Source organism: Odocoileus virginianus, chromosome 12, assembly GCF_023699985.2.
Source record: "Odocoileus virginianus isolate 20LAN1187 ecotype Illinois chromosome 12, Ovbor_1.2, whole genome shotgun sequence".
Lineage (NCBI taxonomy): Eukaryota > Metazoa > Chordata > Mammalia > Artiodactyla > Cervidae > Odocoileus > Odocoileus virginianus.
Window position 1 is genome coordinate 2,810,637 of NC_069685.1, and position 24,574 is coordinate 2,835,210.

Here is a 24,574-nt window from a genome sequence, read left to right on the forward strand (position 1 = left end):
CTGTACAGTAGGGCCTTCTTAGTTATCTATTTTATATGTAGTAGTGAGCAGAAGTCAATTCCTATTCATCCCTCCCCCTTACTCTCTGGTAACCACAAGTCTGTTTTCTCCATCTGTAACTCTATTTCTGTTTTGTAGCTAAGCTGATTTGTACCCTTTCTTTTAGATTTCACACATAAGTGATATCACATGATATTTGTGTTTCTCTATCTGACTTCACTTGGCACAATCTCTTCACTCAATCACTAGCTCCATCTAATGTTGCTCCAAATGTCATTATTTTGTTTTCTTATGGCTAATATTCCATTGTATATATGTACCACGTCTTCTTCATCTATATTGCCATAGATATATTAGAATCTTGTTTTCTTTTCTGTAATTTTATTGCTCTGTAACATCATGTTCTTTTATATAATGATTTCTATCTATAGGCAAGTTATACTCTGATTTATTTTCCAAGTATATATTTTATATTACAGCATTTCCTTGCAAGGGCTGCCATTAATGACCACAGTTATTGAAAGTCAGTTGTTTAGGCCAAGTGAAGTGTTAGTCGCTCAGTCACTACCTATTCTTTGTGACCACATGGACTGTAGCTGGCCAGACTCCTCTGTCCATGGGATTCTCCAGCCAAGAATACTGGAGTGTGTAGCCATTCCCTTCTCCAGGGGATCTTCCTGACCCATGTATTGACCTAAGCCTCCTTCATTGCAGGCAGATTCTTTTACCGTCTGACCCACCACGGAAACGCCCTTAAAGCCAAACTTAAACTCAGAGATGATTGTATTTTCAAATATATGCATGATCTTAATGTTTATAATGAACTAAAAATTAACTTCTAAATGAGATGATCAACTCACATTGCTATACTTTGATTTTTCTCCCTTTTAAAGCAGGGTGCTCTGGTGACGAGATCCGTGGAAACGGAGTATGCCTAAAGAACCGGAGAACCAGTAAAACGCTCATCTATTCAAATTTGCAAATGTACAGTTCCATAAATTTTCCTTCTTACCTAGAAATATAGGTACAACGATCGCAAACTGCAGAGTCTACCTGGGTATAAAACAAAATGCCCATCTTTTGGCACCAGTCTGTATATATTAATACATAAAAATGCCTTGTCTTCAGTTGTGTTTTCTTCTACCAACTTTGATCAACTTACCCTGGCATTGTTGAAGCCACATTTATCACTGGACAACTAGGAAACAAACAAGAGTTAGGCCAAGAGTTTTGAGAGATTAAAATTTTAAAAAAATCTGTATTAGTGGAAAATAAAAGAAACGGCCAAGAGTTATGAGAGACTCAAAAAAAAAAAAAAAAACAAACCTATGTTAAACGTATGGAAAATAAATTTGAGATTTTGCTACACGCTGTTAAAACCAAAATCTTTTGCAAAATTTCTCAAATTGAAACTGTTCCAACAAGTGCTTAATGGACTGTGTAAGTGGAATTGTCTCCGGGCGCCAAGAATACAAAGACGTCTAAAGGCTTTCAGCCAAATTGAGTCAAATAGCGCAATCTGGCTACGTAAATCACGGAGGCGTCCCCTCAAAGAAGGCAAGAACGTGGCGTAAGTTCCCTAAAACTGTTTGGTTCGTCTGAAGAAATAGCATTAACATCCCAGAGAACAAAGGGCAAGAAACCACAACAATAAACCAAAGTATTTAAGACTGTGAGTAAGGCAGAAAACGTTAGTATCTCAAGATTTCTGCAACAGCGAATGAAACGTATCGTAACCCCACTCCTTCAGCCGCTTTGCCGCCCAGAAGCTCCTCCCTAGAGGCGGCCGGGGGAGGAGCCCGCCGCTTCACCCCGGAAGGCGTGCGAGCGCCCCGCGCGCCTGCGCGGAGCCCTGCGTCACATCCGGGCCAGGAAGCCCGATTCCGGAAGGGGCTGAGCCGTGGTGGCGGCGGTTTCTGTTCTGTCTGTTGAGTAGTGCTTCTTCCCTCCTGTCTGTTGAGTAGTGCTTCTTCCCTCCTGGAGCGCCTGTATAGACGGCGGAGCCATGGTCGAGGTAAAGTGACACTTGGGTGCTCAGGGGCCGTCTGCTTCTGGGTTGTTTTTCTTTGGCGGCGGGTGTGGGCGATCGAGGGTTTGGGAGTCTGGGGACTGGTGAGAGTAGTGGCTGCGAGGGGAGGCTGTTTGGCCGAGACCGGGTGGTCACGTAAGGGTTTCTGGAGGATGAGAAGCCAGAGTTGAGAAATGAAGCGAAAGTCGCTCAGTCGTGTCCGACTCTTTGCGACCCCATGGACTATACAGTCCATGGAATTCTCCAGGCCTGGAGTGGGGATCCAGAATACTGGAGTGGGAAGCCTTTCCCTTCGCCAGGGGATCTTCCCAACCCAGGGATCGAACCCAGGTCTCCCGCATTGCGGGCAGATTCTTTACCAGCTGAGCCACAAGAAAGGCCCAAGAATACTGGCCTGGGAGGACGGGGTAGCCTTTCCCTTCTCCAGCAGATCTTCCCAACTCAGGAATCGAGCCGGGGTCTCCTGCATTGCAGGCGGATTCTTTACCAACTGAGCTTTGAGGGAAGCCCTTCCAGGCAGGAAGCCTGAGGTATATTACTCCAGTTTTCACGCGGTCCTTGGGTACGGAGTTCGTCACTGTCTTCTTAGGCGGGGCTTTTATCGAACATCGATGTTTGACCACAGGTACTCGCCGTCTGCTGGGTAGAGTCAGTGACTCTGTCCTGACTGGGGGTCTCCTCTGGTCTTCACTTTGTCTCCTGTTTAAGCTCTTCTCCGGGAAGACCTGCCATTCTTGAATTTTTGCGTTTCCCCCTAGCTTAAACTATCATTCTGTTAGCAAGCTCTGTTCATCTCATCTTAGAAGTCTTGGCTCTTTGTCTAGGCCCACTGTCATCACCTGAATTCAGAACACATCGTCTTCCATCAGCACTGATGCGTTTGCTTTTGGGTGGTCGGTCTCTTTGCTTCCTCTTTGTCATCCCTCTCCCTTCCCCCCCAAATTGATCTGTTTAAAACCTAAGTTGATCGAGCTTTTCTTGCATGAAACTTTAGTGGGTCTATGTAAAACTAGAGCAAAAATGCACACCGTTGCAGTGGTATAAAAAACAATTTACCAGGACCTTGTCTGTCCTTCCAACCTCATCTTCCATCACTAACCCTCCTTTTCACCAAACATATACCACGTTCTACAGCTTCTGTACTGTACATTATATATACTACATTATGCACTACAGCTTCTGACAGTGTTTCAGTTACAGAACACTTTTGTATATGGCTTATTTCTTCTTACCTGGATTTTTTTTTTTTCTTTTGATTGATTGATTTTTTTCAGTTTCACTGGGTCTTCATTCCAGCGCGTGGGCTTTCTGCAGTTGCAGGGAAGGAGGGGCTACTCTTCATTACCATGCGGGACCTTCTCATTGCGGTAGCTTTTCTTTGCCGAACACAGACTCAAGGCACATGGGCTCCTGTAGTTGTGGCGCAGGGACTTTAGTTGTTCTGTGGCCTGTGGATTCTTCCCCGACGAGGGATGGAACCTGTGTCCCCGCATTGGCAGGCAGATTCTGATCCACTGTACCACCTGAGAGGTCCTGCCTGGATTGTTCTTACCTCTGTTTTGTGCAAGACTGATTCCTTCTCTGCTTAGCTGCTACCTCAGAGAGATCTTCCATAACCAGCCTAAGGTCTTGCTCTGTTCTGTCTTAGCTCCCTGCTTGTTTCCTTCATAGCACTTATTAAAATGTGGAGTTACTTACCCTATTTTTATCTGTTTCCTCTTGAGCACAGGGATGGTGGCTGCCTTTCATTTTTCTCTTGTTAGTCTCTAGCACGATACCTGGCACTCATTTAATAGGAACTGAGAAGGAAATAGCAACCCACTCCAGTGTTCTTGCCTGGAGAATCCCAGGGACTGGGGAGCCTGGTGAGCTGCCATCTATGGGGTCCGCACAGAGTCGGACACGATTGAAGCAACTTAGCAGCAGCAGCAGTAAATGTTTATTGAACAAATGACTGATTTCCGGCATCACCCAGTTGGTACACCTGGGGCTGTGGCCCAAGAGGAGCTTCCTCCTCTTCTCTGAACTTGACTCCTATAGCTCCTATAGGAGCTATAACATGATGTATGTAATTTGTAGCTAGGTATGTAATTACACTCTTCTCTTTCTAGGAGGTGCAGAAACATTCTGTACACACGCTCGTGTTCAGGTCGTTGAAGAGAACCCATGACATGTTTGTGGCTGATAATGGAAAACCTGTGCCTTTGGATGAAGAGAGGTAGGGATAGTTCGTTTTCAACTGCTAGAATATTTCAACTTTTAATAATGGGGGATGAGAGCAGGGAGAAGGGAACCTGTAAAAATTAGTGAGTAATACTAACTCTTAGGAGGTCTATTAGTAATGAATGATGTTTGGGCATAATTTAAGCTGATTAACTTTTTTTTGGCTTTTTACAGAAAAATTCCCACTAATTAATTGCATTTTACAAATACCCAGTAATTAGGAGAGTCCCGTTTAGGTGTTATATTTTATAATCATTCACTTTGTATGTGCTTTCAGCTTCCTGCTGCTCTCAGAGCCTTGCTGAGCTGAAATTGTACCTGGCCAGTACCTCTACTCCCATCTTTTCTCGTTAGTATGATGAAGATTCTTGAGTGGTGGCATATTTTTGGTTCTACACCTCCAGCTCCAGTCTGGGATTGCATTATGTGCAGTGTTCCTTCTTTGTCCTTTACCCTTCTTTTAAAATCTACCTAATTCCTCAAACAAGCATTTATATTTAATTAACAAAGTGGGCTGTCCTTAAAAGTAGCGTAATACTTGGATTTCTTTCTAAAATACTGAACTACGTACTTGGATTAGTTTTAATTAGTCTTTCTAGATATATCCAGGAAAGGTTACTATAGAAGCTCTTACTATATTTTTACATTTAGACATATGAAGGGAAGTATATGACTCTCAGGTTTTTTAAAGGATATATTAGTTTCTATATATTTTAAAATCATTTAGACCTTCGATAAATCAACATGAAGGTTTTTTTTAATTGGTTAACAAACCAAAATATACTCAGCTTAATGGATGCTGTGTGGTAGATTGTGAACAAAGTATGGAAATACACTTGGAAATTTCTTAAAATGTTGTTTAACTTTAAAATCTTACCAGAAACTTTGTCTACATTCAGATTAGGCAAGCTTAAGCTGTTTAAAAATTTGTGTCCTAGCTATCTATAAATACATTTATATTCATAAATATATTTAAAGTATTCAAAGATACATTTTTGTGTTTATAATTTTTAAATAGTCACAAACGGAAAATGGCAATCAAGCTGCGTAATGAATATGGTCCTGTGTTGCATATGCCTACTTCCAAAGAAAATCTTAAAGAGAAAGTCCCTCAGAGTGCATCAGATTCATATGGACACAAACAGTATCCTGCCAATCAAGGTGAGTGTGGCTTTGTCAGAAATGTCAGGATTTAAATGTGAATTTAAAAATAGATAAATGAAAATATGTTACTAGTTTAGTGCTCCTCCTGGAAGGACTTATTAGAATCACCACTGTACCAATATTATAGTGGAAGTCCTGATTTCCTCATTCCTCATAGTGAGTGAGATTATTGGTTGGTGGATTTTTTCCTTATATGAAATTGAAAAACAGTGTTATGATGATGACAGAGATTCTTAGGATATGAAGATAGTCATAGTGGAGACTAAAGGGAAAATTCCTAACCTGTGGAGAGGGCGTTTATCTGTTTTGGCTATAATTCAGAAAGGTGATATTAAGTACTAAAATCATAGTGAATAAAGATAATCCAGGGTTCCACAGGAAAACCATTTTCTTAGAAGATAAACCTGAGTGGATTATTACTTGACAGGATGACCTTTCTATACACCATTGCTATGTAACAAACTTCCAAGCTTTCTTGACCTCACATCAGCAAATGACCAAGGAGATAGCTGTGTATATGTCTCCAGAAGACAAAACAAAAATGATCAACTTACCTTATTTCTGAGACTTGGTTAGTTGGGAAACTTTAAGAAATCCAATTGATAATTTAATACTATTTAATTCATTAAAAGAGATAGTACATGTATATAAGGTAATTTTGCCATTGATGAATTTTCTTTCGCTCTCTTTTTTTCAGTAGGACAAGAAGTTGAATATTTGGTGACAGGTACACATCCTTACCCACCAGGACCTGGTAAGTGAACTATTATATTTGAAAATGTCTTATCGTCACTTACATTTCCACGAATGAGCCAATAATATGATCCCCATTGCCTGTAAAATACAAGATAAGCTCCATAACCGGCTATTCAGGCAAAGCATTTTAGGTAAGAATTAACATAAGTTTCATATGCAGTCATTCTGCAAACTAAATTAAGCCCCTGTTTTTCATCAGGCACTGTGCTAAGAATTCAAAAGGCTGCTCCAGCTGACAAGCTTAGTACCTGGAGGTTTAGTTAGACACGTTAATATCACTAAGCTTATAAAAGTGTTGAAAGTGTTAGTGTAGAAGCAGGTATAATAGAAACATATCCTGGCTATGTTGTGTGTGTAGAGGAATTAGCACACAACTAGAGTAGCCAGAGTCACAGAGCGGAGGACACAAAGCTTAGTATCTCTAGATTCTAGTAATTTTAAAGGACAGAATTCACCACATTGAAAGTATAGATAAATTGGTGCTTTTTGTTGTAGGAATTTGCATTTACCTTTGGAAACACTCTGTTAGTATTTGGGGAACTGCTTAATTTTTATGTTTGAAAGTAGTATCCTAAGATAATAGAGATTTAACTCATGTATTAAATTTAACTACTATGTTGGGCTATGTTCATACCAAGCTATTTTGATTAAATATGTGAGATAAATTTGAGATACTCTTTGGGCAATATTTATTACAGAAGAGTTAAAACAAAAGACCTGCAAAATATAATACAAATTTTTTGTAATATCACCACCTGGAGATAATTACCATTTCATTTTTGGCATGTCTTCCTCCAGTTTTTTTTATTGTAAATGCATGTAAATGAAAGCAAAGATAGATACTAAAAATAGTTGATTTTTTTCAAATTTTAACAGGGGTTGCTTTGACAGCAGACACTAAGATCCAAAGAATGCCAAGTGAATCAGCTGCACAGTCCTTAGCTGTGGCATTACCTGCTTCTCAAGCTAGGTAGGAAATATTATGCTTCTAAATTACAAAGATTTTGAAAGCATAGTTTACTGCTTACCTTTTTTCTCATATTTAAATTTGCTTCTTTGTAATTATGTATTATGTGACATTTTCCTTTACCAGTGCTTACAAAAACTTTAAAAAGTCGGTCCTGCAGATCATGTGACTGGAGGCATTGCTTACTTATAGTGTGGTGTTTCTTTTTCCTCAGAGCTGATGCAAATCGTCCTGTACCTGCTGGAGGTGAATATCGACATCCTGGGGCTTCTGACCGCTCGCAGCCTGCAGGGACGGTGAGTTTGCATCAGATCACATCATGCTGTGGGTTTCTAACTTTTGGAGCATACCTGTTTCCCTTTATTCTAAGAGTCTCACCTTAAATGTTAAATAAATGAACATTTTCCTTGGAATTTTTCAAGTAAATAGCAGCCTGAAAGGGAAAGTGTTAGTCGCTCAGTTGTGTCCGACTCTTTGTGACTCCATGGACTGTAGCCCACCAGGCTCCTCTGCCCATGGAATTTTCCAGGCAATAATACTGGAGTGGGTTGCCATTCTCTTCTCCAGGGGATCTTCCCAACCCAGGGGTTTGAACCCAGGTCTCCTGCAATAGCAGGCAGATTCTTCCTGAGCTCATTGTTAACATTTCATAGCCCTAAAACTTAAGTTGCTGGTGAACTGACAAAAGAAGTTCTGTTAATCCTGTGTCTTACTTGCATGTTGGGCGTGACAGTTATTTTGATGAGGATACTGTGATGTTGCTGTTTGTTACCGAGTATTAAAAATACAAGCGCTGTTGTTCTGAAGCTTGTATTAGTATTGTATTAGTATGTGTCAGATGTGAAGTGTCTTTTATTAAGCTCTCAGTTGGTTTATCCTGTTCGAGTTGAGTGCTATTAGCATCATAGTATTCACAGGCTATACAACTAGTATTTTATAAATGAGCATTTAGAAATATAAATTTATCTGTTTGTAAGTAAATGGCAGCGGTTGTTACTGATGAAAGTAGTTGCAGAAAGAATGACTGAAAATACAGTTTGCTTTATTATGCTGTCACTTGAAATAAGTATAGGCCTTACCACCTCAGTTTATTATGCAGTTGCTTTATGAAGTGGATGAATTTGTAGTCCTCCTACCACATTTTTCTGTAGCCTCCATTCACAGGATCTGCCCAGACTTTCTGCCTTCTTGGGGCATAACATAAGCCTCTTGAGGGCAGGCAGTTTATGGACTCCAGTATTTTTTGGATGGGATGTTAGCTGTAGATGGTTATATCAGCTAGTATACCCTTATATAGTCTTGAAATACTTTTGTAGGAGATAAATAGAAGGAACTTTCAATGTCCTTTGTAATATTAAATCAATAATGTTAAAACGTGACAAAGGCAGTTTCATTAATCCACTTACGGTTATTTAAAGAAAAATTGGAGTTTACACTGAGCACTTGCTACTCTGTCATAGTTGTTGGAATTGCTCTATGGGGCAGTTGCTGTTATTTCCACTTTACTAATGAGGCACAGAAATTACTTAATTTTTTACCTCAGGTCTTCAACTGGTAATGGACAGAATTGGGTTTTGAACCCATGCACAGTGATATGTGGTTTCAATGCTAAGGTTTTTGCCTCGTGAGATTTTTTTGTGTTTTAAAGTCAAAATTAACAAACAGAATATATAGTTCTGATTGAAAGTCTTAGACTCATTTTCTGGGTATGCACATATTTCTCAGCTTTCTTTCATTTAAGGAAAAAAACCTTTCATAAATCCCCTCTTTGACTTTCCATTTTAGAATTGATAACATGAAATCGTGGATATGATATCTTTAATAATAATGTCATCTGTTCCTTATCTAGGTTGTTATGGAGGGTGGCAATGCCAAGAACTCTGCACTGATGGCTAAAAAAGCCCCTACAATGCCGAAGCCCCAGTGGCACCCACCATGGAAACTCTACAGAGTGAGTGAATCTGTCCATTATTGCACTGCAGGAAACATGATCACTGCTTTCCAGTTAAACAAGAGCCAAGGACTAGAATAAAGAGGAAACAGTGAATATATGACAGCTGGTAGTTTGGGGTTGGGGGGAAGGGGGTTAGGCACTATCTTAAAAAATGTCTTAGAAAGTAGACTTCATTAAGTAAAGTTATATACTTATATTTTATATAAAATATAGTGTAAAATATTGATAGAAAGCTCCTGAATGGACAGCTCACAGAATAAATTTAGGAATGTGTTTGAGGTGTTCTTTATGAATGTCAGGGAGAAAATCAATGCATCAGGACATTTGAAATGTACCAACTATTAATTAAAATGTAAATAGTAGGAAACATACAGCTGTACATATTACCATACCACAGAATAGACTTTCTTTGGTGTATAGATCTAATAAATCTTAATAGGTTATAAACTTGGTTAGCCACTACCACAGTCTGGGTAATTAGAAGTTCTATCAATTCACACATACCCCTGGTGTTTTTTATAATCACACCCTTCCCTACCCGGCCAACCATTCATCCGTTTTCTATCATTATAGTTGTGCTTTTCAATTGTATCATAAATGCAATATATATCTTTTGGGGGTGAGTTTCTTCACTCACCTTACTGCTTTTAGATTCATCTAAGTTGCTACATGTATTAATACTTTCCTTTTTATTGTCAAGTAGTAGTCCATTGTATAGATATACCACAGTTTGTATATTCATCCATTCACCAGTTGAAGATAATTTAACTCTTATTTTAAAATCTAATTAGCAGTTCATCTTACAAACTTAGCATTTGAGGATAGGGGTAGGGCAAGTCAGATTGGATTTAATTTAACATAAGCATGATGACTTGAAATTGAATCAGCTTTAGCTTATGTGTAGTGAGCTTGCTCATTCTGTCTTTTTTTCTTAATATAGGTGATCAGTGGGCATCTTGGCTGGGTTCGATGTATTGCTGTGGAACCTGGAAATCAGTGGTTTGTTACTGGATCTGCTGACAGAACTATAAAGGTAATAAGAAAAGAAGGAAAAAGTCAAATTGACTTTTTGTTTGCCATGTAATTTTAATGTGTTTTAAGTTATTTCCTCTGGGTAACTGCTGTTGTAGTTCTCTGATTTGTTAAACCTGAGTGTGCAGTAAAGTATATTACCTGTTAAAATAATTTGTACCAGTTAAACGTCGCAAATAAGTATCTGTTTGAGAAAGTGGTATTTAAACAACAGTTTTTTTCCAGATAGTGCTTGCTGACTATCTCCAAGTAATTCCTTCATATTTTCTCCCCTTCTGATTACAAAATTAAAGCAGGCTTATCTATTTAAAAAACAGGAAAATGTAAAGGAGAATAAAAGAATGTAGACCCATACATAATCCTATTACTGTCAGATATTTGAATAAATTTATTTTTAACTTCTCTGTGTATGTGTATCTGCATTTTCTTCTGAGCACTTTTCCCATGGTTATAAATGTATATCTTTTAAAAATTCATGTTCAGGATGTAATTCTGTCCCAGGTTTTTTTTTCACTTAAGTGAAAGTGAAAGTCACTCAGTTGTATCTGACTCTTTGAGACCCGTGGACTATATTGTCCATGGGATTCTCCAGGCCAGAATACTGGAGTAGGTAGCTGTTCACTTCTTCAGGGGATCTTCCCAACCCAGGGATCAAACCTAGGACTCCCACATTGCAGGCGGATTCTTTACCAGCTGAGCCACCAAGGAATCCCTTTTTTCACTTAATGTTATTTCAAAGGCATATTCCTGAAAAAATTGAGTATCTTTTTAAAAAAATTTATATTATTGAGGTATACTTGATTTACAGTGTATTAAGCTCAGTGTCAGACTTTATTTTTTTGGGCTCCAAAATCACTATAGATGGTGGTTGCAGCCATGAAATTATAAGACGCTTACTCCTTGGAAGGAAAGTTATAACCAACCTAGATAGCATATTAAAAAGCAGAGATACTACTTTGCCAACAAAGGTCCGTCTAGTCAAGGCTATGGTTTTTCCAGTGCTCATGTATGGATGTGAGAGTTGGACTGTGAAGAAAGCTGAGTGCCAAAGAATTGATGCTTTTGAACTGTGGTGTTGGAGAAGACGCTTGAGAGTTCCTTGGACTGCAAGGATATCCACCTAGTCCATCCTAAAGAAGATCAGTCCTGGGTGTTCACTGGTAGGACTGATGCTGAAGCTGAAACTCCAATACTTGGGCCACCTCCTGCGAAGAGTTGACTCATTGGAAAAGACCCTGATGCTGGGAGGGATTGGGGGCAGGAGGAGAAGGAGATGACAGAGGATGAGATGGCTGGATGGCATCACCGACTCGATGGACATGAGTTTGAGTAAACTCCGGGAGTTGGTGATGGACAGGGAGGCCTGGTGTGCTGCGATTCTTGGGATCGCAAAGAGTCGGACACAACTGAGTGATTGAACTGAAGCTCAGTGGCAAAGAATCTGCCTGGCAATGAAGAAGAGATGAAATCAGTCACTGGGTCAGGAGGATCCCCTGGAGAAGGAGATGGCCCATCAGGCTCCTCTGTCCACGGGGATTTTCCAGGCAAGAATACTGGAGTGGGTTGCCCTTCCCTCCTCCAGAGGATCTTCCCAACCCAGGGATGAAACCCGTGTCTCTTATGTCTCCTGCATTGGCAGGCGAGTTCTTTACCACTAGTGCCACCTGGGAAGCCCCGTATACATGTGTGTGTGTGTACATATATATATATGTATGGTTTATTACAGGATATTGAATATAGTTCCCTGAGCTGTATATTAGGACCTTGTTGTCTGTCAGTTCTATATATACTAGTTTGCATCTCTGAATCCCAAACTGCCTACCCACCCCTCCTCTGAACATCTTTTTAAGTGCTTCTATAGTATTGTTATTATTGGATATGCTGTGGTCTGTTTTCCTACTGTTGGACATAAAGTTTTTTAGCTTCCTAATTTTTCACTATCATAAGCAGTGCTTCTGTGTAATTAGTATGTGCCTAAAATTTGTATTTAAAATTTTCTGTATTGTTTTTATGTATTTTCTATATTGTTATAGTTTGCCAGAAAAAGTATTAAAGGGTCAGACATTCTTGAAGTTGACACCCAAAGTTCAATTATTTTCCAAAGTGGGTGAATTATGCTTGCAGCGTGTGAGAGGATCCTTTCAGGACATTACTTATGTTTCTTTAAAAATACCTACTAATATGATGGGCTCTCTGGTGGCTCAGCGGTAAAGAATCCACCTGCAGTGTGGGAGATGTGGGTTTGATCCCAGAGTTGGGAAGATCCCCTGGAGGAGGGCATAGCAGCCCAGTCCAGTATTCTCGCCTGGAGAATCCCATGGTCAGAGGAGCCTGGCAAGCTACAGACCATAGGGTCACAAAGAGCTGAACATGACTGAAACAACTTAGCACACTAATATAAGTAGAAATGAATATCTAATTTTTAAAAAAGAAAACTATATAAAATTTATAGTGAGGTTTAACTTTTTGATACTTTATTTGCTACTTTTCAGGATTTTTTTAAGTTGATGCCATCCTTCACTAGTTTAATACCTCAGTATTCATTTTTTTGCTATCAATACCCTTTATATATTAAGAACTTTTTGCCATCTATGCAAATACTTTCCCAGTTTGAGCATGGCTTTTAATTCTCTTTCTCCTGCTTTTTTATTTTTGGTGGTGAGGTTATTTTGCAAACTTTTTATTTTTATGTTTTTATCTTTCACTTTTGAAGACAATTTTAACATCAAGATTCTAAAAATTTGCTTTGAAATAATGGGCAAGAATAAAATAAAATATTTTTTGAATGCAGATCTGGGACTTGGCTAGTGGCAAGTTGAAACTGTCATTAACTGGGCACATAAGCACAGTGCGTGGTGTGATAGTGAGCACACGGAGCCCGTACCTGTTCTCCTGTGGAGAGGACAAGCAAGTCAAATGCTGGGACCTCGAGTACAATAAGGTATGTGTGGAGTTGAGGACCAAAAGCATCAGGAGCCCCTGTTTATCTTCCCAATGACAGAAATGTTAACTCTCCTCCCTTCTTTTTAGGTTATAAGGCACTACCATGGACATCTGAGTGCCGTGTATGGCTTGGATTTGCACCCAACCATCGATGTGCTGGTGACCTGTAGCCGAGACTCAACCGCACGGGTAAGTGGACTGGAGCCCCTCTGTGCGTCCATGCCTCCTGCAGGGTGCTGGCTTGGTCCTGAGGTCTGTGTTTCTGGAGAGAGAATTTCAAGAGCCTTACTTTGACCCGTCAGTACCCCACCTAGTCTTCATCCCCAGCTCTGTGGCCTCACCATGTCCTCTGTTGGGCGGCCCTGCCCCCGAAATGTGACAGGTTATTTCATTTACACACTTTCTTCATTCTATTCAGACAGGTCCACACAGTTTTCTAGTCAATTCCCATGTTTGAATTGATTTTATTACCTGCCTGAAGATAGGAGTACCTGTTTTCATTGACGGTATTGTGTGCTGGTTTTATAGATTTGGGATGTGAGAACTAAAGCCAGTGTACACACATTATCTGGACATACTAATGCGGTGGCTACAGTGAGGTGTCAGGCTGCGGAACCACAGATCATTACTGGTATGATCCGTACTTTTCAAGTTTACAGTATATTCATATCAGCATACATTACAATTATATACTTTTCCTATTTACTGTGATTCTTGCTTTGTGTTGTATATTCAGTGTTTCTGTGTGCACTTGAAATTTATTGTGGTAACATTTAATTCCATTGTTTTTATATCATAACTTTTATATATCATAGAATTTTTGTATCATGTAATGTCTGACTAGAAAGTAGTGCTATTAGATACAGCTAAGTGCTGTTTTATAGTTTCAAAATTACCAGTCTAAGAAATTAAAGTTAGAAGATGCACTACCCCCCGACTTTTAGAACTGATTTGAGTCTTGCTTTGCTTAAAATATGGTTAATAGCAATGAATCTTTAAGACTAGAAAATAATTCCTTCCCTTGTTTTATTTAAATAATTATTAGAGTTTTTGCCTTCCTCTCCACTAGGGAATGACATGTATTTCTTTTCACATTTGTTGTGGCTCTTCAGATGACAGTGCACTAAGCATTAATTACATTTAAGAATTAAAATCAACCAAATACTTTGAAAGTATAGAAAGCAATTAGTCAAAGGTTGATATGACTTTTGTTTCATATATATGTGTCTGTAGAAGAATGCTTCAGGTTTTATTATATTTAACTTTTGCATTCTTTTTTTCTAATCTGTATTTTGGGGATTCTCCTTACAGGAAGCCATGATACTACAATACGATTATGGGATTTGGTGGCTGGAAAAACAAGAGTCACATTAACAAATCACAAAAAATCAGTCAGAGCTGTGGTTTTACATCCAAGACAGTAAGTATATTTTCCTAAGTAGCTTCTCTTCTTCCTTCAATTCTTAGTATAATTTAGAAATAGCAAAATTAGTACTACTTTGGTAGTCTAGTCATTTTTCAGATCTGTTCCATTTATGAGCTTGCATTTCCTTTATTTTCCTTGTGAAGTATTTTTCTTCTTGTCCTCCATAAGATGAGAAAAACTTTCTACATGGTGAAAAATGATGTCAAATGAGATAATACGAATAAATCATGGTGACAAGCTGCATGTCGTAATCAAAGCTAATAGTCACTAGATTTAATGTTTTGGACAAAAATATTGGACACTGGGCTAAACATAGAATAGTTAATTTCATAATGAAGAAATTAATGTACATAGGAAAAAAATAGTAGGTATCATGAACATTATTCACAGAGAGATGGAGCATAACATCAGAAACTGCTGTCTATAAAACCGTATCCCCTGGCACTTCCAAGGTCACAGTCGTCTCCTGCCTCTCCTCCCTTCCCCACCCTCCCTTGCGTTTATTTTGTCTTGTCCTTCTGTTCCCTGTTTCCCCCACTCCTTTCTTCCTCTCCCTGACTCCCTTCTGTCTTCCTCTCGTCTCTTTCTCTCCTTTCTTCTTTCTCTCTTCTTCTGGCTTTCTCTCTCCCTTTCTCCAAAACACTTACATCACCCCTTGCCTTTCATGTGAGTTTAGGAGGTTGTATATTTATTGCTTTAGTTCAGTGTAGAGCATTGGGGAAATGAGAGGAGAATATAACTTCAATCTAGGACTTAACATACATTTAAAGTAATTTAGAAACCTGATATAACTTGAAACAAATGTTTTTGTCTTGATATTTTTATCTTGGTATGACGATAGTATTTTGCCAAAACTACGTAGATCCTGACGATACATTTGCAAAATATAGCCATAATAAGGTTTTTTAAAAATCCACCATTTAACTTTGTTTACTTTATTATTAATTCTTTTCTTACTTCAGTTACACATTTGCGTCTGGTTCTCCAGATAACATAAAACAGTGGAAATTCCCCGATGGAAGTTTCATTCAAAATCTTTCTGGTCACAATGCTATTATTAACACATTGACAGTAAATTCTGATGGAGTGCTTGTATCTGGAGGTAAAGTATTTTTATGATAAATATGTTTTAGTCTGTCTTTTTTTTTTTAGTGAATAAAATTTCTAAGTCATTAATTATACTGACGTACTAGAATAGAACTTGCCTGTTTTACATGTGTATTCATGAAAATTCATAATACATATAGCATATTTCATAGTTCAGTTCTCTTTAAGTTCCCAACATTGATAAATCTAAGTTAAGGATTTATGCCAGAAATCACCTAAAGTTTGGTTGTGTGTTTTCAAGTTGAATGTCATTTTGTGGTGCTTTTTGAGATCTATAATAAATTCTGAATTAAGCACAAATGAAAGTAGACAAATTGATATTAAGAAGAGCTCAAATGCCTGTGTGTTATATATCTTTATAGCTCCATGGTGCTTGGCTAATGATGGGTGTAATGAGCGTTTGTCAAGCTGAATTGTTGAGGGGACACTTGGTCTAACTGTGTCTTTCCCTTTAAGCTGACAATGGCACTATGCATCTTTGGGACTGGAGAACTGGCTACAATTTCCAGAGGGTTCATGCAGCAGTGCAGCCTGGGTCTTTGGACAGTGAGTCGGGAATATTTGCTTGTGCTTTCGATCAGTCTGAAAGTCGATTACTAACAGCTGAAGCAGATAAAACCATAAAAGTGTACAAAGAGGATGATACAGCGGTAAGTTCTGTATTTCATCGATATTTTAAAGTAGAATAAATCAGCTTTGCCAATTTTCCAGGCATTTTCTCATTTTAAAGCTATTGAAATTATCAGGAGGGGAAATAATCTTCATAACACTAAAATATTTATCATGTTGAATAGTCCCTGCTCATAGATTATTGCATTGGTTTCATGGATGATGGCAAATCCATAGATAATTTTGATTTTTATCTCAACTTTGATTATTAGAGTTATTGAGAAAATCTCACCCTAAGAATAACAGCAAAAGAATAGATTGCTGTGCAAATTAATTTTAGAATCAGAATCTTAGGTGTTACTAGAATATGTAAAAACCATTTGATTTAAAATGAAAAACTATAAACTGAATTTGTAGCAAATGCATGCATCCTTTATTAAATTTTATTTATATTAAATATTTAATATTAAACATTATTTATCTTAATATTTACTAGATAATCAGATAATGCCAAAAGTTTGTCACCTATCTTAAAATTGTTAAAGAACTGCTAAATATATAATGCCAAATAATATAATTTAGAATAAGTGCCTTATTTTTGTTAGAAAGGAACTTATTAAATATGAAGGAGACCAGTAATACTTTGTTTTAACTTACTTACATTTCTGTTTTTAGACAGAAGAAACTCATCCGGTCAGCTGGAAGCCAGAAATTATCAAGAGAAAGAGATTTTGATGTGACATTGTCTTCACTGTGGTTCCAGTTTTTGTTTTTTTATTTCTTTTTAGCTTGGCGTTGATGAGAATATCCAGTCATTTGTGCTCTGGCTAAGAATATAAAGCAAAAACTCATGCTTGAATCATTGCATTTTCATATTTCACAATGAACCGTCCTCCCCCATGTCTTTATTTCTAAAATTAACAGTTTGAGATCCTAGGAAGTAAGATGCAGATATCAAGCATATGTGGGTTTTTTGACTATAACTAAACAGAATGATTTGCCACTTCTATTAAAACACACCCCCTTTTTTTAACTTACAGAACTGCTTACTATAGTAGGACATGTTTTGAGGGGAGTAATTTTTTCTTAAACCCTTAAATACTGGTATCCGTGATTGATATTTTGGGATTAAAGGATTTTGAAGTCTTATGTATGTTTATCTCACCAACAGTTTTTGAGTGCATGTTCTGCAAAGTTCTGCACTAGGTATTGTTCAGAAAGTATACAGATAAGATGTGTCTGTCCTTTAAGACTTCCACTTTTAGTAGCTTATTACAGAAATACTATCATAGAAGAGCCAGTGAAAAACCAAGATAACACAGAGGGAAAACCCATTTATTTTCCTTGGGAAAGATTGTGGAAGACTTCATGGAGTCACTGGTATTTGAGCTGAGTCTTGAGAGGTCACAGTAAGAAAGGGTATTCCAAGGCATGGTGTGAACTGAAAAACCAGACATATGAGAGGTGTATGTTCCAGGAACAGAGAGCTGTCTGCTGCACTTGAATGAGAACAGCTGGTGGTGGCAGGGAAAGCTTGTGTTTTGAGTTTCAGTTTTCCACAAGCAGTAGGTTACCAATATAGGTATCAGACTCTGGAGAAGTAACTGGAGATACCAATTATTTGAAGCTATAGCAAGGGTTGCAGTCTTTTGCAGAGACTCCATAGAAAAGTTTTAAGTTTTTGATGCCTGTGCCTCTGTCCTTAGGATCCTGATTCCCTATCAGTCAAAAAAATTTATCACACTTCACTTTCTATAGTTAGAAAACACAATTATAAGAACAATCAGTTTATAGTTTCAAATGAAGAAATTAAACCATAATTTTGAATAAACATTTCCAAATATACATGTCCCAACTTGCATGCTGTAGGTGGGAATGTAGTTGTTAAGCCTTTAGGGAGGGTAGTTTTCCAGAGTATATTGAAAATGCTTCAACTCTTTGGCCAACTCTTCATTAGAAATGAAGTTACTAGGAAACTACCTGATATGAATAATCTGACAAGTGTACACAGCAAGTTCATTTCACCTTTGTTCTTTAATTAAAACTAGCCCAGATGTCCTAACAATAAGGGCTTGATATATTATGGTATTTTCAGTTTCTCTCCATTAAGGGTGAGAAATATCTCTGGAATAATAAGATGTCCAAATTTTACGGTTATATGAAAAAGGAAGTTGTACAAGCTTTTTTTTTTTTTTTTTTGATAACTTGTTAAAATGTTCTAAAAAATAATAGGGAAGTAACACCACATGGTTATCAGTGGCTTTGTGAGAGTGGAATTATGGGAGAACTTTCATGATTGGCTTCATATATTTCTATAATGTTTTAATTTTCTATAAGCATGTATTTTATAAACTTAAATAAAGAAAAACAAAAACCCCACGGCACTTGCATCCCTGAGAGATTTGAATTAACGCCTTCCAACAGAAGAAAGATGATAGAGGTGAATACTGTCCCAAAGCCTGGTCCAAAAGCCAAGGAGAAATTGTTAGAACAAGGAGGTGAGGATGATAGCCCTTGTCATCCTGCCTAGCAAAGCTTCAGCCTACTGTTCTTGTTAGACAGAAGTATCAAATTCTGAAGAGCATGAGAAAAGTCCATTTCCCTGCTTCATGCTGTTCTGTATTATGGTGCTATTGACTCTTCTTGCAGAAAATTTCCACCATGTATGGTCATGAAGCTCATGAAATCTTAAGCAGAATTTCTTGTGTGTGCCTTTGTTCTTTGTATTTACTTGGCAAAGCCTCAACCCACGTTAAACCTGAACCTTGCTGTGCCTATGCCTTGAGTACACTCAAGAAGCTGTAAAATGTTAGCGAGACAACTGTGCTAGCTGAACTCATTTTTGATTTATGAGCACAGACCATATGTAAGCCATCAGCAGTGACCACACTCATTTCTACAAATAACATTATGCCTTCTTTTGCAAAGGATGAACTGCCCACCTACTCAAAACTGTCAAGTATGTATACAATTACTGCCTTATACTCTTGCCTACTTAAGAACTTAACTTTCATAATTAACCCCTTTCTTTTTTGCACCATAAATTCCTTCTTTGTCAAATGATGCTCATCAACAAGTATGCTGTAATTTAAATAATATATATATTTAAAATGATTGTCTTAAAAATCATTAGACCAAATGTTCACCTCTGGGTATGTACAATTTCTCTTTACCCATTTATAACCTAACCTCTTTAATTCCTCACTTCCCTTTGTCTTAACAGACTCCAATCCAAAAGTAATGAAGACAAATGTGTTCAACATAATTGTTAGAAGAAACTTTTAAAAAATAGTAAAAAGAATTGATAAATTAATGAAATAAAGATATAGAGTCAGTAGTAATAAACCTAAATGTTAATTTTTTGGTGCAAAATTAAAATAGATAAAACAATTTAGATAAGAAATGGAAGAATCATAGATATCCTAATAGAAATGATAAAAGGAGGTGGGAGGAGAGAATTCTGTCCAAATCCATGCCAACATATTTGAAAGAGTCAAATAGAATGGTAAATTTTAAATTTTCCTGAAATTTTTAATACATTCCTATGACTGCAGACATGCAAAAAACCTACACAGATTACCACAGAAGTAGTCAACTCCTATCAAAACCACCTGCACACATCACCAAGCTTGTGCAGATTTAGAATGAAATTCTAATTACAATGCACTTTAAATTTTTCTAGGACCTAGATAAAGGAGAGCTTTCATGATTTATTAAAGTGTGAGTGTAACAAAAATACCCAAATTCAATAAAACACGAAATTGAAATTTCATTTTGCTTATAAATCGACACAAAAATCAGTAGCAAAGTTTAGTAAAAGAATCAAGCTTCAGATACCTAATTTAGTCTAATAGTGCAAGGAAAGTTTCATTAAAAATTTTTCCTATTAGGAAATAATGTAGTTCACCACATTGTTTTATATAATGAAAAAATCACGAGCATCTTCATAGAAGGTACAGGCAGTTCAGTGTTCAAAGTCCATTTTTCATTAAATAAAAAAGTTATTAAATAGGAGCACATGGATACTTTAAGAACTTGGTTAAATCTAACTACCCTGCCTCAGTTGTCAACTGGGAAACATTAGAAGCATTCCTATTAACTTCAGAAACAAGGATACCCATCATCACTAACAACTTTTTTTTAGAACTTTCCACTACATTTATTAATAGATTCAAGTAAAATTATAATAATTAGAAAGTAGGAAATAACATTATGAGCAAATGACTGAAAACTAGTTAGATGTTAGATAACATTTTATTAAAAATAATTCAGATAAATAAGATTATCAACTGATACCTGCAGGAAAATCATTTGACAGAATTCAAGAAAAATACCAGGTCTAAGAGAATGCTGAGGTGTCAAAAGTTTCTTAAGGAGTAATTATTAGGAAGTAATACTAAATTATTCTTTATGGTGGAACACAGAGGCAGGCACAGGAATAATAAAGGGATACCTACACTCATTTTTTATTTGATAATGGTTCTGAGAGTTTTAACAGGATTAAAAGTCAAATTATAATGATTTATAGATGAGTCATATAAAGCAAGCAGTAGAAAATCAGTTAACTAGTGAATGTGCCCTAGAAGATGATTCCATACAAGAAAAATATGGGACATGAAAACAGCAATGAGCTAGCAGTTTTATACTGTCTTAAAAATAACCCCTTTCCAAAAAGACACGTACCCCAATGTTCATTGCAGCACTATTTACAATAGCTGGGACATGGAAGGAACCTAGATGTACACTCACATATGGATGGATGAAAAAGTTACAGTACCTATATGCAATGTATTATTACTCAGCCGTAAAAGGGAATGGATTTGAGTCAGTTCTAGTGAGTTGGATGAACCTAGATTCTGTTATACAGAGTGAAGAGAGTCAGAAAAACATATCATAAATGGATAAATATGGACTCTAGAAAAATGGTACTGATGAACCTATTTTCAGGGCAGGAATAGACACAGACATAGAGAAAAGACTTGTGGACAAAGTGAGGGAAGGAGAAGGGGACAAATTGAAAGAGTAGCATTGAAACATATATATTAGCATATGTAAAATGGTACCTAGTGGGACGTTGCTGTGTAACATAATGCAGAAAGCTCAACCCAGGGCTCTGTGACAACCTAGAAGGATGGGGTGGGATGGGGGATAGGAGGGAGGTTCGAAAAGGAGGGGCACATGTGTACTTATGGCTGATTCACATTGTATGGCACAAATGAACACAACATTGTAAAGCAATTTTCCTCCAATTAAAAGACCAAAACCACTTTCACCCTATGAACAAAACCTATCAAATATATGTGTGTGTGTGTGTGTGTGTGTGTGTGTGTGTGTGTGTGCGTTCATATATATATAAAAGAATAACAGGAAATGTGGAAACTCTATGTAGAGGAACAAAAAAACTATAAAACGTGATTGAGTTCAGTTCACTCAGTCGTGTCTGACTTTTTGTGACCCCATGGATTGCAGCACGCCAGGCTTTCCTGTCCATCACCAACTTCCAGAGCTTGTTCAAACTCAGCTTCATCGAGTCGGTGATGTCATCCAACCATCTCATCCTCTGTCGTCCTCTTTTCCTCCTGCCTTCAATCTTTCCCAGCATCAGGGTCTTTTCCAAGGAATCAGTTCTTCGCATCAGGTGGACAACTCAGATGGAGTTTCAGCTTCAGCATCAGTCCTTCCAATGAATATTCAGGACTGATTTCCTTTAGGACGGACTGGCTGAATCTCCTTGCAGGCCAAGGGACTCTCAAGAGTCTTCTCCGACACCACGGTTCAAAAGCATCAATTCTTCAGCACTCAGCTTTCTTTATGGTCCAACTCTCACATCCATACATTACTACTGGAAAAACCATAGCTTTGACTAGGTGGACCTTTGTTGGCAAAGTAATGTCTCTGCTTTTTAATATGCTGTCTAGGTTGGTCACAACTTTTCTTCCAAGGAGCAAGCGTGGTCTCATTTCATGGCTGCAGTCACCATCTGCAGTGATGCTGAAGCCCCCAGAAATAAAGTCTCTCACTATTTCCATTGTTTCCCCATCTATTTGCCATGAAGTGATGGGACCAGATGCCATTATCTTAGTTTTTTGAATGCTGAGTTTCAAGCCAGCTTTTTCACTCTCCTCTTTCACTTTCATCAAGAGGCTCTTTAGTTCTTCTTTGCTTTCTGCCATAAGGGTGGTGTCATCGGCATGTCTGAGGTTATTGATATTTCTCTCAGCAATTTTGATTCCAGCTTGTGCTTTATCTAGCCTAGCATTTCTCATGATGTACTCTGCATATGAGTTAAATAAACAGGGTGACAATATACAGCCTTGACTTACTCCTTTTCCAGTTTGGAACCAGTCCATTTTTCCGTGTCCAGTTGTAACTGTTGTTTCTTGACCTGCATACAGATTTCTCAGGAGACAGGTAAGGTGGTCTGGTGTTCCCATCTCTTTAAGAATTTTCCACAGTGTGTTGGAATCCACACAGTCAAAGGTTTTATTGTAGTCAATAAAGCAGAAGTAGATGTTTCTCAGGAAATCTCTTGCTTTTTTGATGATCCAGTGGATGTTGGCAATTTGATCTCTGGTTCCTCTGCCCTTTCTAAATCCAGTTTGGACATCTGGAATTTCTCATTTCGTGTACTGTTGGAGCCTAGCGTGGAGAATTTTGAGCATTACTTTGCTAGCATGCGAGATGAGTGCCATTGTGTGGTAGTTTGAACATTCTTTGGCATTGCCTTTCTTTTGGATTGGAATGAAAGCTGAGCTTTTCCAGTCGTGTGGCCACTGATGTGTTTTCCAAATTTGCTGGCATATTGAGTGCAGCACTTTCACAGCATCATCTTTTAGGCTTTGAAACAGCTCAACTGAAACTCTGTCACCTCCACTAGCTTTGTTTGTAGTGATGCTTCCTAAGATTCATTTGACTTTGCACTCCAGGATATCTGGCTCTAGGCAAGTGATCACACCATCTTTTTTGTATAGTTCTTCTGTCTTCTTAATATCTTCTGCCTATGTTAGGTCCATACTATTTCTGTCCTTTATTGTGACCATTTTTGCATGAAATCTTATAAAGCTTGATTGAAAGTTCTTAAGTGGAAAGACACACCTTGACCATGGAAGAAAAGAAAAATTTTAAAATATGCTGTTTCTGTGGAAATTAAAGTAGATTTATATGATCCTAATCAAATTTTCAATGAGTCTTATTGAAGGTGTTGACAAATTGATGATCAAGTTGGGAAATATATAAGAAACTTTTGAAAGATCAGAACGGGAGTTGGGAGTATCTCTCCTACCAGGTATAGAAAGCATATACAGAGCATCTTCCCATGAATAGAGGATTGACTAATATGTTTTTTAGTATGAAAAAAATAGCATGCTTTTTTTTTTTGAAAAGAATAAATTAGACAATGTTAATGTATAAAGAGAGTCACAGAAGGACTTGCCTGGTGTTCCAGTGCTTAAGAATCTGCCTGACAATGCAGGGCATGTGGGTTGGATCCCTGGTTTGGGGAGATTCCACATGCTGCAGGGCAGCTAAGCCCTAGAGCCCATGCTCCACCAGGAGAGAATAAATAGCTAAGTTCGCTGCAACTGGAAAAAGCCTGCATGCAGTGAAGACCCAAGGAAGCCAAACATAAATGAGTTAATCAATTTTAACAAAATAGCCACAGAATATTGGGGAAAATGTGTAGAACAATATATAGCATGATCTTAATACAAAAAAGTATGTATTAAGTCTAGAAGGACACCAGTTAAACCCTTAACAGGAGTATAAAATAGAAGCTAAGGTAAATCTTTTACTTTGCATTTCATTAGGAATTAGTAACTACTACTTCCAGTCAAAATATTAATAGAAAATATCAACTAGATATTCAAATCTATTGGCTATTTCCTCACTCATACATAACTGTTCCATATCCAGACACATTCATAGGAAATGTGTTTCCACATTTGTCTTTATCTCCCAGCTCTCAAAACTCAACAGAAATGTCTAATTCCGCCAGTAAAAATTAGTTTAGTAGTAAGTTCTGGTGCATAGAGACAATGGGACAGGGAACACTATGCTGCCATTCAAAGAAAAACTGAAGTGGATTTGAACTTGCTGATGTAAGAAAAATAGCCAAAATAGACAGAAAAAAATTGTAAGAACATATTAAATAAATATAAAGGTGGTGGATTGAATACATAAATCTACTTCTGCTTCTTCCCCAAACCTCATTAAAGTGACAGAAGAATTGTTTTTGTTTGTTTTAGGCATAAAACTGTTATAGCAGGTAGGTAGCTAGATATGAGCAGAGAAATGGGGACAGGGGCCAGGTGGCAGGAAATCAGGCATCTTGTAAACAGTAGGGGTTCATAGACAAAGAAAAGCAGA

General features: G+C 37.7%; 1 protein-coding gene across 3 annotated transcripts; it reads left to right on the plus strand.

The window, feature by feature from the left end:
- The first annotated feature begins 1,857 nt into the window (after positions 1-1,857).
- On the plus strand, positions 1,858-18,589 carry PLRG1 (pleiotropic regulator 1). 3 transcript variants are annotated; one of them, XM_020891575.2, is made up of 15 exons: positions 1,858-2,014; positions 4,141-4,247; positions 5,271-5,413; positions 6,114-6,170; positions 7,049-7,142; positions 7,354-7,435; positions 8,989-9,090; positions 10,034-10,126; positions 12,917-13,066; positions 13,156-13,257; positions 13,597-13,699; positions 14,380-14,488; positions 15,457-15,596; positions 16,058-16,251; positions 16,886-18,589. In XM_020891575.2, the coding sequence occupies exons 1-15, from the start codon at positions 2,006-2,008 to the stop codon at positions 16,943-16,945; spliced, it is 1,545 nt and encodes a 514-aa protein (XP_020747234.1). In that variant the 5' UTR covers positions 1,858-2,005; the 3' UTR covers positions 16,946-18,589. The 3 variants fall into 3 exon arrangements, with proteins under 3 accessions (XP_020747234.1, XP_020747235.1, XP_020747236.1); XM_020891576.2 differs by having other exon boundaries at positions 6,117-6,170; XM_020891577.2 differs by lacking the exon at positions 1,858-2,014 and adding an exon at positions 4,530-4,601 and having other exon boundaries at positions 4,159-4,247.
- Positions 18,590-24,574: the final 5,985 nt, after the last annotated feature.